The sequence below is a fragment of the Aulonocara sp. 'chitande type north' Nkhata Bay genome, linkage group LG19 (genome assembly GCF_057382095.1).
Source record: "Aulonocara sp. 'chitande type north' Nkhata Bay isolate Kocher_YH1m ecotype deep benthic linkage group LG19, A_spYH_male_GT1.1, whole genome shotgun sequence".
Lineage (NCBI taxonomy): Eukaryota > Metazoa > Chordata > Actinopteri > Cichliformes > Cichlidae > Aulonocara > Aulonocara sp. 'chitande type north' Nkhata Bay.
This window is the reverse complement of record NC_141362.1, coordinates 19,989,864-20,008,088: the sequence shown is the minus strand read 5'-3', so window position 1 is coordinate 20,008,088 and position 18,225 is coordinate 19,989,864. Positions and strand designations below refer to the sequence as shown.

The window sequence follows — 18,225 nt, the reverse complement described above, 5'->3', positions numbered from 1 at the left end:
AGTGGTGGAACTGCAATAGTAAATAACCAAAGCCCGGGTTTCTTTTGCAACCTGTGGACGTGTAGTCACAAGGCAGGAAGACATCTTCGCTTTACTGAATAAGTCTCACAAATCTTTAATAATAATTAAAAAAAAAAAGATCTTATAAAAGCCATAAGGGAGAGCAGTCTGTTGGGTGATTTTGTGTGCAGACTAAAAATATCTACTGCATAGATGCCATGATTTTTGTCCTGTTCATCCCCAAGGATGACTCACTAGCCTTAGTGATCCTTATTAATTCATTATTATTTTTATATGTATATATATATATATATATATATATATCAAGACACACCATCAGATTGGATTTGTCATTAAACAGGGGTCTGGGGGTGGACGGGTCCTCCTTCGGAAAATTATGAACGTCAGACACTTCATTTCCTGCATTATGGTGGGTTTTTTATGCAACACTTTGTATCGTTTTTCTGCAATTTAATTGATGGTTTATGGAATTACAGGCATATCATTTTACTCTGCAGACTCTTCATGGTTAAGTTAAGTCATATTGCTCTCTACTGGCCACCATTAGCAACTAAAACTGGGTCAAAAACTTCAGCCAGTAAAGCATCAAATGCTAAAACTGTTTATACTCGTGGGACTACAACGTGTGGGGTTAAAGAGGCCCAAATTTGTCACCTGCTGGTCTGAAATAGATAATATAATGTTATAATGTTAAGGAGGCCATCTGGAACTTTTTTTCTTGTTGTAAAAGTGTCATAAAATCTGCTGTATGTATGTGCTTTATTCAGGACTACTACTTGTTTTGCGTTACTGTATGCTGCAAGTAGATAATGGATTAATAAATGTTTGTGAAGGATGAAGCTGTCAATGCACTCTCCAGAAGATGCTGGAAAACTGTTACATTACAACTTCGGCCTTTGCAATGGACTGAATGTGTTCCCAGTAGCTGGTCAAATGAGGCCACGCCTACTATGTTTTTATTGTACTCAGTCACACATGTCTGGGTTAAGGTTATGGAGACCCTCTCAAGATGGCCATCTTCATTTTCCTGCCAGTGTAAGCGTGTCCTCATTGTACACAGGGCTGACGGTGGCACAGAGGGAGACTTCCTGAACGTCAATTGAATTTACAACTTAAAGGTCCCTGATGTACCAAATCAAGTCTCTTGGTGATCTTTCTTGGATGTTCCACAAGCCCTAAATCCCTGCTTTTTCAGGTGTTTAGAAGAAGGCTGGGCGGGTGTAGAAGCTGATAGGTTTGTAGCTTGAACCCATCTGCTGGAACGTTGAAGACAATATAATTACACTGCTAAGCAAGACACAAATAGGCAAAGTTCTTCATGTTACTCGTGCACGGGAGAGACCGGACAGAGCGCCGTCCCTTCGCTTGACCCCAGTCGCTCTCGTCCGTCCTCCCGTACCATTGTCCTTTTGAGGTTACATGAATATGCATAGGTTCATTAACATACGACGTCTACATACAAACAAAGAGTACCTTGCCTGTGTGTGTGTGTGTGTGTGTGTGTGTGTTGCTGATCAAAGGGTCAAACATCCTTGGTCAGGAAGAGGGTAGACTAGACCCCCCCCCGGTGAGGAAGTCCAGCAGTTCATCTAAACAGAAAAGCACTTAGACTAGAACAGACGTAGCTACGTTAATCCTACCATAAAACAATTAAGACAAGATGCGACCTCTTCCCGTGCTCCCAGGATGTAGGTGTGCATTCTAGTGTGGAATGCACACCAAGCCTCTGTAGCCTGTTAAAGATCACACAACTTATCACTACACAATTGATTATACACCTCTAAGCATCTATGGTTAAATATTTCTAAGCATAAATGACAATCAACAATACAAACTCTAACAGAAGCTGTGACAGTAGATAATGCAACCCCATCGCAGACAGTCTTCATTCACCATTGATGTAACCAAATCAAAGGAAAGCCCTTTGATTTCCCCGTGTACAGTTTGAAGTCTATGGTGTTCAAAATTTTTTAGCCCTCACTTGGTGGGTTTGTCTTTCATGCATTGTTTGATGGGTAATCTTGGCTTCATAGCAATTATCCTCTCATGTATGAAACATGCTTCTTCGGTTGGTAGTTACTCAGCAATTTTATATCATGTAAAGGAGACATCTGAACTGGTCGACTGAGTTTGTTTTGTTTTTGTTTTTTTAAATTGTGTAAATAATTTAATAGTTATAGTAGTTTAAACAAAAACATTGCAAAAATCTGCTGTGCAAATTTTGGTATGGATCTGATACCAAGTAAATAGAGCGCCAATTTTTCATTACCAATACTGTTAACCTATGAAGCTGGCTTATGTAGGATAGTAGTGTGTCATGAGATGAATCAGCAATTTGCAAATTCTGAACACATTTTAATGACCACTAAATCACTGGCAGTTTTACTTTTCAAATTTCTTTTCCACAACTTTTTTTCATAACCCCATACCGGCAAAAAAACAAACCCCCAATTACCACAACACAGTGGGCTACATACCAAACTTACAGGATAGAAAAAGTATCGATCCTATCGTGTTAGTATCAATCCAAAACCACCAGCATTGGTATCGATACTATTGCTTGATTGGATTTGGACTGATGTGCCCAGCTCTTGTTTATAGGAAAGGTCTACATTTTACATCACTGCCACTAATGACATTAAAATTGAGAGCAATTTTATTTATTTCTTCAATAGCAGCATGTAATTTCAGGTTTTAATAACCAGCTGGAATATTGAGCAGATGTTAGCAATATTTTCAAATCAGGTTCTATTAGCTGATTAAGAGGCGGTCAAATCATCAAAAATTGAGACCAAAAAAAAACACAGAAAAAGGAAAAAAAAAAAAAAAAAGGCCGGGGTGGCAAACTGAATGATTAATACTAATGCTGTGCTACTTTTTAAAATGTTATTTCAAAGCAGTTAATTTCTGTCCATTTCTAGTCTCCTATTTGCTTACACTACATGAATTTAAGTGCTTTCTTCAGTCTGATATCAAAGACGACTTGTGACTTCTGAGTGTTTTGACTTCAGGTTTGGCCCCTCTCTCCTGACGCCTTCTATCAGCGGGTGATCTTGTAAACCACATCGCCAACCTGAAAGATGCCCGTCTTCTTCACGTTGTGCAGCTGTCCAAACAGTGGAGAAGTTTTATAGATGTGCTTCTCAGATGGTTTGCACAGGCGATAGCTGGGAGTTCAGAGACATTTTAGATGTGACAGACATAAAAAAAAAGAAAAAGAAAAAGAAAAAAAAAAAGCCCACTGTGAGGTTAAAACAGACTCACTGGCAACTTTATTATTAGGTACACCTTGCTAGTGCCAGATTGGAGATAACTGTCCTTTCAAAACCAACGTAATTTTTTGCCGCAGAGATTCAACAACATTTCTCTGAGATTTTGATCCATATTGACATGATGGAAACACACATTTTCTGCAGATTTTGACATCAATTTCTGACCCTATAATATGAACATCACAGCAGAAATCAGGGCTCATCAGACCAGAAGTCTTTCCAGTCTTTTTGTCTAATTTTGGTGAGGCCATGGGAATTGTAGCCTCAGTTTTCTATTTTTGGCTGACAGGACTGGCACCTGGTGTGCCTGCTGTAGGCCATCTGCTTCATGGTTTGACGTGTGTGTGTTCAGAGATGCTCTTCTGCATACCTTGGTTGCAACGAGTGAGTATTGTGGCTACTGCTGCCTTCCTTTCTCCCCCTTCCTCTGACCTCTGGTATCACCAAGGCTTTTCTTTTGTCACCTGATGCTTTCTTTGTTTTGGACCATACTCTAAACCCTACTCAGTAGATCAACAGTTTCCGAAATACTCAGTTTAGCCTGTTTGGTACTAAAAACTTTGCCACATTCAAAGTCCCCTTTCTTCCCGGATGCCCGCCCCTCCCTGAGCCTGATTCTGCTGGAGGCTTCTTCCTGTTAAAAGGGAGATTTTTTCCCCCGACTGTCGCTAAACCACTTGCTCATATGATTGTTGGGTTTTCTCTTTTCTTTGTATTATTGTAGGGTCTTTACCTTACAATAGTGCCTTGACTATTATTGTGATTTGGCACTCAATAAATAAAATTGAACTGAACTGTGAAGCCCAGTTTGAATGTCAGCAGGCTATCTTGGTCATGTCTACATGCCTAAATGTCATGCAACTGGCTGATCAGAGAGTTGCGTTAACGAGCAGAAGAACAGGTGTACCTAACAAAGTGGCCACTGTTTGTACATAGAAATACAACATTACTCAAAAAAAAAAACATTCAAAAATATTTTTTAAAAAACCCTTTCCTAATAATAATAATAATAATAATAATAATAATAATAATAATAATAATATTGAGGTAAAATGTTACTTTTTCAGTGTTTCCAGAGGCTCTTTTCTGCTGATTACACCAGTCTCTGGATCGACTGTGGTGAAAAGACACCTGGTAAAAAACAAAGCAAAACAAACTTACAGGTACGTTTGCATCCATTTAACCCCTAAATCATTTTTAACTTAAAAACACACACATTCACTTTGCCTGACAATTGCTTATTTCTAAAAATCAAACTGCACAGACCAGCAATGACTCTTTGGATTTGCTCTTGTTGATAAATGCACTGATTCTGTGTGTGATTAAAATGTGCGCGTAGCATCCACAGTGTTACCTTCCACATGCCATTACACGCTGCAGTCGCACACTGCCAATCTGGAGCTCTTCCCACGAATCCTGAAAAAGCAAAGCAGTTGGTTTTGGAGTTGGAGACAAATTTAGTCCACGCTGTTCACACCGAAAAGGGTGAGTTATTAGTCACAAGTAAAAGGGCCAAATGATCGTCTTTTCAGCCAGGAAAAATAAAACAAAAGCTAATCACCAGTAGTGCAGACAGACATGAGAGCTAATATTTTTAAGACCTTAACTGGCTCTAAACTAGTTTTTGCTTTTCTTTGTAGACAAGAATATCAGGAGGTACGAGCATTAGTTTTTTAGGCAAAGGCTGAACAACGCACCTCATCGAATGGTTTACAGTCACTTATCACAATGTTGGGGCGGAAGCGCTCAACCGTGACTCCCTTCTCTAACTTGCTGCTGAGATCCTTAACAGAAGCCTCTGACAGCAGCATCACAGGTCCAAAATCTGGGTAGGCCACCTCCTGGATAACACATCACAACAGGATCAGGGCATTTTGGCTTGAAAGATGCATCAAATTTAAGCATTAAAATAAACTACAAAGCATGTAGCACCTCAAATTGTTGGTAAACAGCCTCTTTCTCAGCTGGTTTTCTAGGCCTCATGCAAGGTTCAAAGTGCACCAGGCGATAGGTTTTCTCTGCCTTAAGGTAATGAGTAAGCCAGTGAGACACTTTGTCACCACAATCCCGGCCCTGAATGTCAACGCCAAACACTCTACAGGACAAAAAAGTAAATAAACACAAAAACACAGAAGAAGCATTTATGTAAATCTCAAACTAGAGGTTAGAAAAAACGCCACTGATTATTTGGTCAATTTATCAAAAGATTCAGACTCTGAAAGGCAGAATTATCACTTTATGACTGTATTAATTCACTGACTGGTCCAGGTTCAGTTTGCATCCACGTCAAACTAAACTTTACATTCAAAATGCATTCACTTCATAACTTTACTATATAAGATACAGTAAGAAACTGAATTATCCACCAAAAGAAGACCGAGCAGTATAAATTAAAAGCAGACGTAGCACCTGCAGTCGAGGACGGGGTTGTCGGGCTGTTTGATGGGGAACTTGAGTTCCTCCATGTTTGGGCCGTTTAAGCAAACCTGTCCTCCCTCACAGGTCAGAGACACCAAAACCAGACGTGGCTCCTGTCTGCCTGTCACCATGTGACCGTCCTCTGTCACCACCATCCAGTGTCTGCAAACAAAACAAATAGAAAGCTGGATTTCCCTCACCCATCTGCATTATTTGGCATCCCAATTTAATTCCATCATCTGGCAAGAAACCCACACAAACTCAAGACAATATTAAAGGAATAGCAAAAAACGGATAACAAGATGGGAATCAATGACATCACAGGTTGCCATGGCAAAACTGAGTCATACAGAAATCCCAGATTTACGTCATAATTTATTAATATCCCCTGGTTGAAAATTTTTCTGGGTGTCATCCAGAAAGGCTCATGCAAGGTAGCACTGTCAACACATGTATTTAAAGAGTTAGAAAATAGGATATCCTTTCATAATAAAAGTTCCCTTATAATAAATATCTATACCCAAATTTTGAACTACAGCTCTGTTTTGAATGTATAAATAGCATGACATCCTTAATGTGTCAGCGAGGAGGGAGAGCATTTTTTGAAGTTAAAAATATTTATTATATTATAAATATAATAGATATTATATAACCATGTATAATCATTACAACTGTTAAACACTGTCCTCACTGTTACATTAAAAAAAAAATCCTCTTACCCACCATTTATATTTATCAGTATTAATTCAACATTAAACAACACTTGGGGTACAAAAACATTTGCTTTTTGAAAACTAGTTTGTGCATTTGAAGAAGCAGTGCTGGGAAACCTTGTGTGTGTGGGACTCGTACATGTGTTCTCTGTACTTAGCTCAGGCGCTTTTATAATCTTATGACCGTCCCCTTTTATCTGCGTTTTTATCTCACTTTAATCTTGGTTAGCTCAGACTAAATATATTTACTTTTTACTTTGCAGGTGCAAATCTGATGTATTTGCCTTCACGTAGGACCTTTGTACAAGTGAAAGTTTTATCCCACACTTACTTAAAATATTTATACATCCCATATCCGTGACCAATTTTGAAACACCAGTTAACCTCAAATGCACGTCTTTTCTCTGTGACAGGAAGCTGGAAAACCTGCAGTAAACTCATGTAGAAAGATCCCAGTTGGGAATTTAACCAGGAACCTTCTTGCTGCGGGGTGACAGCACCAACCCTTCCTGCCTGTCTCTGCAGGAATCTGGACAAGTGTGGCGGCAGCATAGGCACCTTTTGTGATGATGCAAGGGTCCCCCTTGAACTCTGATATTATGACTAATAATCATTTATATTTATTGGCTTTTTGTACACTGAAGCCGTTTTAAGCCAAATCTGACCGATTTCTCCTGATGGATTAGACCAGTAACTGCATGTAAAACCTGCAGATAGAGACAAAATACTGTTAATCTGACTATCTGCCATTCTGCAATTCATCTCATGTAAACAATAACGTGGCGCACAGCGTGACGTGAAAAAAGGCGCATACCTTTGACGTTGCATGACGAACTCTGTATTCCTCGTCCACAGGTAAAGGCAAAAAAGGAGTTTTTAAAAAAAATCTCCGTTTTCGGTGATTCGAAACGCCGTTTACGTGTGGACGAAACAGCTGCGTGTTCAAAAATACCCGTGTAGGTGCGGACGCAGCGTAAAAGAGTTAGTAGTTTATTTTATTACTACCTGTAATTTATTGCAGATTACTTGTATTTGCTTAATTGTTTACTAAATGTTTGAGGTGTGAAATAAACCGCAATGGAGCAAAATATGGGTGTGTGTGGTTAGAGGATGTGTGTGTGTGTGCGCGCGCGCGCACGCGGGAGGGGGGGGCGCGAACATTTTTTTCTTATAAAACAAAGGCGGGCCCAGCAAAAAAAAAAAAAGTTTGGGAACCACTGGATTAGACAAACGTCTGTATTCCAGGTTCCCACAGAGACATGGACTTGCTGTTGAAACAGTAAAACTGCATAGGCATGATGGTTATTTATGGTACACTTAAAACCATAAGGAACAGAGGTAAGAAGTACGGTAATGTGTGAAATGTTTTAACCATGGCAGTGTGATTTTGTTTAATTGTCTCCCATATTCTTTACCCGAGTAAAAAATGCTCTGTTAGAATCTGGTTTGATATCCATGTTGACACAAACACACCCACACACAAACCAAAATAAAACATAATTAATTAATTAATATTTACACAGTAGCTTATCATTAACTATATAAACGTTTTGTACTATGCTTTTGTTAATTTAAATGCCGTTTTGTTTTTTTACACAAAAACTTATTCCCTATATAAACTTTATTATTCGTCAATTGTTCATAAAACATTAACTGAAAAATAATCTGGGGGCTTCCGTGCAGGGGTGTCTCCAGGATTTTTTAGGGGAGGGTCCATGGGAATATCAGAAAGTTCCTACAGATTTTTTTTTTTTTTTTTTAAACAAAGTGGTTGAAAATTCACTGACTTGTTGTGATTTCATGAATTGAAAGACCTCATGTCTCCATAAGAAGACAAGTAGGAGACGTCGCTGCCCTGCAGTAAGATTTAATGGCGAGGTAACGAAGAATGGTTACAGCGGTAAATATATTTTATTTAATTAAACGGTGGAACTAATTAACAATAAATAAATTTTATTTATTTATTTATTTATTGCAATACTCACCGATCCTGCAGCTCTCCGAACTTCAGCCCCATTTTCTGGCACTCTGCAAGCGCCAAAGGCACCGCTTTGCCAGACTTGAGAGGGTGAATGAGGAGCTGCGACACTACGCCCACACGAACAGCTTTTTCTGGCTTTCGCAGGTATTTATATCCAAGACCGAGTCCCAGAATTGCAAATCCGGCTCCGCCGATCAGAAGAGCGGCTTTCTTATTCTGGGACACTGCGTCCGCAGCCAGCTTCCTCAGATCCATTTTGAAGCCTCGAAGAATTTTTCGGACTCTGAACTTTTGTTAAAGTGACAGCGGCCTCTGCGTGCGACGTTCAGAGACCCTGGGTCAGCAGCAGCACGCTGCAGGGAGACCGTTTTATTAACGTGATGCACTTCAGCTGCTGTGAGTGACTGAGCAACAAGGACTTCTTGTTTATTTTGCTTCACCACTAATGATCTCAAAGCTCTCTCACCTCTGAAATTTTTCAAACATCATGCATCACATTTCTTTCTTTCTCCATAACCTGTAACTTTAAGATGCCAGTGAGTAATTAATTATCTCCAATCTGTCAAATCAATCTTGTGTTGGAAAATGTAGAAGATAAAATTTTGTTTGAAATCACATAAACACCAAGGACACTTTAGTCCATCTGTTTAATTGGCAGCAACAATGAGAGGCAAACCTTCAGTTTTAACCTGCTCAGATTTTTTTCCCCAGAAACAGAGAAGAAACCAAGTGATGTAAGGTCATAGCTGACCTTCTCAGTGAAACTATTTTTGTCTTTGACATAGATACTCAGGTCTATAGCCAAAGTAGAAAACAGCAGATGCTTCAGCCGTGGGGGGTCAATACAGGGATTTGTCGGATGGATAGTCCTTCTGTTGCTTTTTTGTGCTTCATGTCTGATGGCTGAGGGCAGATTCACAGGCACCAAGCCAGGCTTTGCAAGATGGTTTGATGTTGCAATGGCAGGCAAATCTTGATAACGAGATGCGGTCCTAATTGCCCTGAGCACACTTTGATGTATCAATTTCATTCTAGGTGCATAAAGAAATCTTTATTTTTATAAAGCCTAAAATGAGCCTGCTTCCTGTTACTGGGCCTCTAATCCACTTTAATGATGCTTTATTTTGGAAAATTAGAGCGCCGCTTTCACTTAAAATCACTCAGACCAGTGGTTTTCAACACAAAAATATAACAACAGGCTCAAAATAAATCTGAGGGTTCACGAAAAACAGAAGAAAGTTTTCAGCTTTTCACAGAGTTGATATCATAATATGGAACTGCGCAAATGTCTTGAGCCACCTCTCATTTCTTTCTTTTTTTCTTGTTTTTTCAGAAAAATGGGAAATAGATGTAGTTTGTTAAAAGATGCAAACACATGTGGAAATACAGTATAGTATTCTTATTCTTCTGAACTCTATTGGACAAGCTTTCTTTAAGTAGACATCAGGAATCGTTCTCCAGGCTTCTTGAAGGACAGGCAAAGCTCCACTTCAATAATATCCAGGTATACCTTCACTGCACTGACATCCTGTTTGGGGTCATTTTCACACTTAAATTTGAAACTATTATGAGATAGTGGCCAGATGATGTCACCAACTGATCTCCTCTGTATCCACTTGGGAAAAAAATATCAAATTTGGATTCATCACCCCATAAGACCTGTTGGCACCTGAGACCATTGCTGATGAGGTTTCAGTGAGCAGAACCAAAAGTTTGCTGAGATATGTCAGGTACAAGGACTGGACTGGAAAGTGAAAAAGCAGCCAAAACTTTGAAAGACCTTCAGAAAGACTAGATGACTGTTCCTCAAGACCAAACGTACAAGAAAGTCCAGATCCTTGGAAATATTTTTAAAAAAGAGTGACGAATCAACACTCCTGAAGAATACTATATATTTATAATATATAAAAACAATATTTGACCTTAAACAAGATAGTCCAAAACCCCCAACTTTTACACATACCTTTATTTTATTGCACAATTGCAAATTATTACATTTTTGAAACTGTATTCCTTTAATGAAAATGGTGATTTAAGACTTCAGATATCAGTGACACATATTGCCAAGGAAACAGTAAGACTTTCTCTCATTGGTCTATAATAGCCAAATCAGTTTTTTATTAAAATGAAAAAAAGAAAAAATGAGTTGTGTTCTGGTAGCATATTTAAAGCTCAAACATCAGCACCTTCCCCTAAACTGAAAGTGCAGCATCAAAGTGACGTGTTTCTATGACATAATGATGCATTGCCAAACTTTTGCTCGTGACTAACCTGCTGTAGGTTGTCCAGAACTGGACTGAAGTCAGAATTCCCAGGGGGAAACCATCTGGACCAAACAGTCATTTCTATACATTCAGCAGGCTTTTTTTTTTCTTTCACACAGCACATGTTGATAAGCAGCATGGAGATCATAAGTCACATGATTACAGCTTATATGGCCTGTAGATGGTGATTTTGTGAGCAGGAAAACAACAGTTAAAACTCAATATTATTCATTTATTGGATAAAATATTCAAATTTTCGGTATTTCTATGGATGTTTTTTTCTTTTTTTCCCCTATGATAGCACAAAACAGTACAGTATTGTGTACTGTTTTATGATCAGAGGGTATTGTTGGACAAATGAATAGTCTCAACTATACATACAATCCTTGGCAGGGTATGTATAAAAAAATTCAAGTGCTCTTTGATTGTTCAAGTACTATTTAAGCCTTTGTCATCATGGAAAACAGCAAGAAGAAGAGAAACCTTTGTGCCATTGCAACTTTCAATTCAGTTCAATTCAATGTTATTTATATAGACTCAAGGCGCTTTATACGCAACGTGATCTACTACTTTAAACTAATGCAGTACTTGCACGAAATGTACAACTGACTGCTATTTTATGAGGCAAAAAGTCACATTCATTGTTTTCCTTCCTTTATCATGTGTGGACAGCACTGATTTATTTCCATCCACCACAAAAGGTCAGTTCCAGTAACACAGATCAGATCAGACCCAGACGTGCATAAAATAGCGTTCAGGATTTCCCTCTTAAGCCCAAAAAAAAAAAAAGTTTAAAGAAAAAAACAAAACAGCCAAATCCTCAAGAATTTGTGACGTTCACTTTGTTTCCAGAGCAACACTGAATAAAATCATGACTCGTGTGTTTGTGCCTCAGGTGGAGAGTTTACACATGTTACAAAAATCCAGAGAGAACAGGTAGGATCTGACAGCTTTTGTGTTTTTGTATAAATTTACAATAATTTATTACTTAATCTATTAGCTGATGAACAGAAAATTAATCTACCACAATTTAAATAATAAATAAATATTAATTTTAGCTACAGTATGTGCAAAAGTCTTGAGCCACCCCTCATTTCCTTGTATTTGCTTCCATGGAGCCGGACTTTCTTGAAATCTTAATGGTCTTGATTAAGTTCTCCAGGCTTATTATGTCCTTTTTCACTCTTTTTCAGTCCAGTCCTTCAACCATTTTCAGAGGAATGTTTTTCTTTGTTTGTTAAGCCACTTAACACTGACCTATATGAATCATTCAAACAAAAACAGCACCTAACCCAAGGGATGAACCAGTCTTGTACCTACACATAGCAGATAACTTAATACACACATAATTAGTTGCCACTTCATTCGTTGAATATATGAAAAATGCCAGACTGTCGAGAAGTAATTCTTAAGGAAAGGAAGCAGCAAGGAAAGGCGTGGTCTTGTGAGTGCGTACAGCCATCTGTGAAAGATGTTGGAGACTCTTTGATGGTTTGGTACTACATTTCAGCCAGTGGTGTTGGGGATCTTGTTAAAATTGATGGAAATATGAACAAAGATTTCATCACTTAGAGATCATCAGATTTTGATCCACCATATAATACCATCTAGAAAGTGTCTGCTTGGAAACGGCTTAATTTTTCTGCATGACAATGATCCCAAACACAATCCCAGTGCAGCGAAAACATACCTGGAACACTATCAGTTGAGGATCAGCCTCCCCAGAGCCCGGACACCAACATTATTGAAGCAGTGTGGGATCATCTTGACACTGAACAGAACAAAAGGGAGTCAACAACCCAAAAGGAAATTTGAATGTTCCTCAAGAAGCCTGGAGAACTATTCCTGAAGACTACATAAAGAAATGAGAAGGAATTCTGCTTTAGAGAGTTCAGGCTGTTTTAAAGAATCAATGTGGTCATTAGCAAAATCTGAGCGAGAGACTCTGTTTTTACCCTGTTTTCTATATTACATTTGCATGTTTCAATAAATTTCTGCATCCATCCAAAAATCAATAAAAAAGATTTTAGTGCTTTTTTTTTTCTTAAATAAATGAAATAGCTTAAGAAGTTAATCATCTATTGAAGCTGCTGGAAATAAACTGAGTGTGACATCGCATCATGTTGCCCACAGAAAAATACACCACTAAGCACCAAACTCGGTTCAGAAACACAGGAAATACTAGCTGAGGGTGGATTTTTCCTTTTCCATCAATCACCCAGGCTCAGCCCATTGTGACATAATTGTCTGTGATTGGCAACCAGCTTATTATCCACTGTACCCCCTGCCACCTGCCACTCCAAGCTGCTGCTCAAATAGCCTGCTTCTACTTTTTGATCCAGAGGTGTGCTTCATATCTGTCTTAGATCTTAGGTTTTTGGCTTAGATCTATTCCCTTAATTCTAAATTACTTCTCAGTGGCTCAAACATGTAAACATTAAAACAATTCTTTTATTTAATCAGTGTAAAAAATACAACTTGTGGTTTAATGGGAGGTGATTACTTGGCTTGGCACATGAACTAAAAAGCTGTTCACAGCTTGACATTTAACACTTTTTCGTTTGTACAAAAAAGTCAGTGAAACAGAATGCTTGTTAATAAGTGAGCTTTAGGGGGTAAAAAGGTATCAGCGTTTTAACAAACTCCTGCCACTTAGCGGGTATCTTGGCAATGTCACCAGGTGTTTACTGTATTTGGAAAATTATCTGTGTAAGTCTCGATCTAAACACACAGGAGCTTTGATTTTAATGTTCACGGGGACATGAATAAAGCACATATAGAAAGTTGGCAATGCTCCTTTTTGATGGGGCTGTTGGAGTTCTTGCTTCTTCCCACAAGTAATTTTTAAAATAGTGATTTCAGTGTTACACAACTAATCCAGTTGAGAGCGTTTCGCTCAGTGCTGATAAGTGTCTACTTGTGATCACCGCACTTATTTTCAAATGGATTTTTTAACTGCGCTTGAGATGTGATTTACTTTTTAACCTACCCACTTGTCACGTTACATAATTTAGTAGTGTCTGTGATGCACCTGTACTTTGGGCAAAGAGCCCTAGAAGTCTCATAACACCAGGGGCAGCTACACATGAGTCACATGAAATTTCTGGTATGTATCAGCTTTTCTGAAGCTTTGACAATCACGATTTGTTTCAGGGCGACATAAGGCAACTGATATGAGCCCAGTCACAAACACCATGGTGGAAAAAGTCCAGAAAATCATCATGATGCGTGCCTATCAAAGGAAAACACTGACCAGCTACAACATTAAGAAATAACCCCTGAGTTGAATCAGCACCTCTGAGATTATTACCAAAAACACAAAGTTTAGCTTTTGAGAGCTGCTGACTGACAGGTTTTAATCATTTATTCATTTTTTTATGTCACCCTTTCACTGTGCCACCGCTCCGAAGCCTCTGCTCTTACCTACACACTGCGCAGACGTATTGTTCATGTGCAGCTAACCAGATCAATTTCGACACACCTACAGGATTCCTCAAAGCATACTGGATGCCCTCGAATAACACCTCAGTTAAAAACACTGTGATGTTGCTCAAATATATATATTTGTGTTTACAGTACTCTATGTGCTTTTTTTCCCTTTTTGCACGTTATGCTTCTGGATTACTGGGATTGTAGCACCACAAACATCGACTTGCAGTCATGTCTTTGCTGAGGACTGCCAAGTATCTGCTGCCCACTTGGCAGTTATAGACAAATTATGCTGTAATGAAATCTGTTGTGCTGAAAAGGCTACACGGAGCTGCGTCTCTTAAACATCCTGAATGGAGAGAAAATGTGTAGGCCTGATATTGGGCTTATGCTCGTGCACTGACGTGGACTGCAAACGCAGCCTGTTGAGCCAGGCTCCATGTAGTGAGCACAGTCATTGTTCTGCTGCAAGTAGGCATCGGAGAATGTCATCTCCTGAGGGATCATGTTGGGTATGGAGTCCTGCTCCTTCTCCTCGCTCCTGTACCATAAGCAGGAGCAAATAGTCTGGAATTGAAGCACTTCAGTGTAGACACCTTTTAAATCTTTAGCCTTTGTGGTGTTATCTGCTACAGGTGTGGAGGAAGCTGATATTGAGACTGGTAACAGATGAGCCACCTCTCCTCTGGGCTTACTGACAGAGAGCAATGCCTTCTCCTTGGCGTCCCTGCGTTCATCCTCAGTGTTCATGGTCAGGAAGCGAAGCACCACCAGGTTTAGGAACGCTCCAATCACCGTCAGGCCCGTGAGGATGTAAACAAAGCAGAAAGCCACATATTTAGGGTCATTCTGCAGGGCCTCATTCTTCTGCAGAGCCACGTAGTCTCCAAAGCCAATAGTGGTGAGTGTAATGAAGCAGTAGTAGAAGGCATTTAAAAAGCTCCATCCCTCCGAGTGAGAGAATGCCACAGCCCCCACGCACAGGGTGCTCATACAGGAGAAGAAGCCCACCGTCACCATGTTTGCCATGGAGACCTCGGTGTGACGCATTCCCAGGCACTTCTTGGCTTGGTGCAGCAGGTATCTGACAAACGTGTTGATCCTCTCGCCCAGACTCTGGAACATGACCAGGGTCAGCGGGATCCCTAGGAGGGCGTAGAACATGCAGAACACTTTCCCTGAGTCGGTGCTCGGCGCCGCGTGGCCATAACCTGAGACAGGGAATATTGCATATCTTTAGACATCTTTGCCTCTATTCTTTTGCCGTGGTGAGTCATAGCAAGAGACGGCCTCACCTAATATAAATGCCTAAGAACAGCAGCTGCTTGATTTAATTCCACAGGAAACCAACACACACTCCCACTAAGAGAAAAAGGGAAAGCCCAGGGAAACGATTCAGCTTGGCATTAATGTAGTGAACTTACTTCTACTTTATTTATAACTCGCAGATTGTTGACAGCATAGACATTGCAATATTTATAAATATAACTTATGCTGAAGTGAACCAGAACCAAAGCCATAGACATCTCCATATCTTTTCTTCTTCATATGGCATCATTAAATGATCTTTTTATTCCATAATAAATAATTAAATTACACCTGGTGTTGTTTTGTCTTTAATCATCCAAGAAAGCCACAATGGCATACAATTATTCTGATTTACTTAGACAGTCATAATAACGATTCAGTGTCCATGTCTCTGTGTGTCTTAGCTATTACATTTGAGATAAATATCACTTTTCTGATTGGTAAGCCAATTACAGCCACTCTGAAAATATAACTGAAAGAATAAAGATCTGCTGCACAAAAAGATGCTTTTTTGAATAATGTTACCTACCCAGAAGGGATGAAAGCCTGTAAGCAAAGCTTCATTTTGTTCAAGAATATTAAAGTAAAATTCAGCGTTGATGAGCACAGCAAACACATGAAAATTTTGGGGTTATTATAGGATATGTCAAGTCTGATCCATTTCCAAAATGTTTCCAAATAAACTGTATAAGGCATGAGAAGAAAATAGGTTTTTTAATCATACTATCAAGGTACAACCTCCTCATTTAAAATACAAACTAGCAACAATGTGCTAACAAGTGAAGGTTTAATTTTTCCACTCTTTTAGGAAACAGAATCTTCAGCTTTAAAAATGTTTTAAATTTTTTTTTTATAGTGCTACAGACAGGATTTTCTTTGTCTAAGTAGTTTGAAGAGACCCCAGGAATTGTGGGAAGTCATAGGTGTTCTTTATTTATCTGTTGTTTTAAATGAGACACACAAACTAACGTAAGGGGGGCTCCGGTGACTCCACTACCTCTAAAAATGTTTCCTCCGGCCCTGCGCTGAACATCTCTCAATGAAATGCAATAAGACATCACATGTATTGATTAAATAACTGTTGCTCACCTATCGTCGTAATCACAGTGATGGCGAAGTAAAAGGACCCAGCAAATTTCCACTGGACCCCTGCTTTGTGAGGATTGAGCTGTAAAACGACATGCTCGAGCTCTTCGAAGTTCTCTTTGGTCAAGTTATATTTGCGCATGAGTTCGTACTTTCTGGCGTCGAGCTTCCTCTTGTGACTTTTCTCCTGCTTCGACTCCAGGGTCTCGAAGACGGCCGCTCCGACCACCAGGTAGGTGAGGATGCTCATGATGAGGGCGAGAGTCCTGGCGTTTTGTCTCTTCATGATAATAAGGAGAGGGGGAGAGAAAAATCGAGCGCAGGTGGGAGCTGAGGCTCTCTGCCACCTTCTCCTGACGGACTCCGGATCCAACAGAGGGGGGACTTTGGAGAAGGAGCTGTTCTCTCAGCACCACCCCCACATCACAGTTGGGTTGCTACTGTATTTGGACTATTTGTCACCGACTTATATTTAGATTGCGCAGGAAAGGAACACAGGGCAATCCCACAGACTGTCAGAGGCGGCTTGTTGGAGTAGCAGCTCCAAGCAAAAGCGCTCATCTTCAAGGAGTTTATGCACTAAATATACAAAAGCACGGCCAGCCTCCGTCGTTGAGGCCAGAACGAGCACATTACTCCAGTTTCCAAGAAGAACGGTAGCGCCGAAAAAAAGATGGAAGAAGAAAAAAAAAAACTAAACTTGATATCCATGTGATCGTACACGTAAATATTTACCTAGTGGCTATTTAAACAGACCGGCTCTTCTGGTTCCCAAGTTGTCTAGCAACCTGACGATAACCGTTCTGTGCAAATATTTAAAAAAAGCGCATTCTCCTCACGGTGCGCTGCAGGATTCTTCAGATCAATTAAGATTATAAGAAAAAAATCCACAGGGGAAAAAATTAGAATTACTATTTGAGAGTAAAGAAGAGGTTCAAAGACAGACATAAGATTTCTAGTCGCCTATTATAACTTAACTTACCTAATGGTGGTTCACTATAAGGACATCGGACCAATCCATATCAGAGGTGGAGACAGATTAGAAAAACTTCTTCACCAGAGACATTCTGGGTTGCAACTTCACAGGCTACTAAAACTCCTATATACGTTTTAATATATTGTGCTCCTTTTGAAATCTTGACATTTACACTTGCTTAAAGCTGTGTGTTTGTGTTTTATTGTATCTTATTAATTTAGGTAGCTTATATCAACTTAACTGCCCCCCCATTTTTCTGTTTCTTGTGTTTCAGATAATTTGGATGACTATAATCGGTCATTGTTGTATATGATGTTTTTTTTCTTCTCCCCCTATTTTCTTCTTCTTTCTTCTTTTTCTGCTTTCTTCAGAATTTAATCTTCACTGATTGTATCATCATTGCGTCAGACCCTGATGGAGACTTTTTAGTCCTCGTGCTGTATTGCTCCAATTTGTTTTTTAAATAAATATTTTTTCATTCAAATCAATTGGAATGTTTTGTCATATGCACAACAATGCGTCCTTTCAGCTGCATATGTTTTGACCTGTGACAGCAGGGAGCCTCAGTTTCCTCAAACATCATCACAGGGAGCCAAAGTTGAAAGCGGGCATCACTTGAGCTTCCTGTCTGTGTGCTGCACTCACATCAGCATGTTTCACTAAATGGTGAAAGTTACAGAAAAGATCAAATTCCACTTTTCACTAACGCAGCTATTAAATCTTTCTAAATGCAACTTTTATCCCTTCCTCACACAGA

General features: G+C 39.4%; 2 protein-coding genes across 3 annotated transcripts; both read right to left on the bottom strand.

The window, feature by feature from the left end:
- Positions 1 to 2,659: 2,659 nt before the first annotated feature.
- On the bottom strand, positions 2,660 to 8,770 carry marc1 (mitochondrial amidoxime reducing component 1). The gene is made up of 7 exons (XM_086273747.1): positions 8,410 to 8,770; positions 5,703 to 5,873; positions 5,226 to 5,388; positions 4,991 to 5,134; positions 4,648 to 4,709; positions 4,353 to 4,424; positions 2,660 to 3,188 (listed from the first exon to the last, which is right to left on the bottom strand). Exons 1-7 carry the CDS (start codon positions 8,658 to 8,660, stop codon positions 3,062 to 3,064), a joined length of 990 nt encoding a protein of 329 aa, XP_086129873.1. The 5' UTR covers positions 8,661 to 8,770; the 3' UTR covers positions 2,660 to 3,061.
- Positions 8,771 to 9,959: 1,189 nt separating this feature from the next.
- Positions 9,960 to 17,391, bottom strand: kcnk3b (potassium channel, subfamily K, member 3b). Of its 2 annotated transcripts, XR_015126311.1 has the most exons (3): positions 16,496 to 17,391; positions 14,093 to 15,309; positions 9,963 to 12,440 (listed from the first exon to the last, which is right to left on the bottom strand). XR_015126311.1 is itself a non-coding variant. In XM_086273746.1 (2 exons), exons 1-2 carry the CDS (start codon positions 16,776 to 16,778, stop codon positions 14,420 to 14,422), a joined length of 1,173 nt encoding a protein of 390 aa, XP_086129872.1. In that variant the 5' UTR covers positions 16,779 to 17,391; the 3' UTR covers positions 9,960 to 14,419. The 2 variants fall into 2 exon arrangements, 1 of the variants encoding a protein (XP_086129872.1); XM_086273746.1 differs by having other exon boundaries at positions 9,960 to 15,309.
- Between the last annotated feature and the right edge of the window lie 834 nt (positions 17,392 to 18,225).

What these genes read in the sequence shown, in the direction of transcription:
- kcnk3b (XM_086273746.1), bottom strand. Translation starts at nt 16,778, where the DNA reads ATGAAGAGACAAAACGCCAGGACTCTCGCCCTCATCATGAGCATCCTC. An exon ending in CACTGTGATTACGACGATAG is followed by an intron (nt 15,310 to 16,495) that starts GTGAGCAACAGT and finishes TCCCTGTCTCAG; the next exon opens with GTTATGGCCACGCGGCGCCG.
- marc1 (XM_086273747.1), bottom strand. Translation starts at nt 8,660, where the DNA reads ATGGATCTGAGGAAGCTGGCTGCGGACGCAGTGTCCCAGAATAAGAAA. An exon ending in CTGTTTACCAACAATTTGAG is followed by an intron (nt 5,135 to 5,225) that starts GTGCTACATGCT and finishes TGTGTTATCCAG; the next exon opens with GAGGTGGCCTACCCAGATTT. An exon ending in CCTCTGGAAACACTGAAAAA is followed by an intron (nt 3,189 to 4,352) that starts GTAACATTTTAC and finishes CTGAACTCCCAG; the next exon opens with CTATCGCCTGTGCAAACCAT.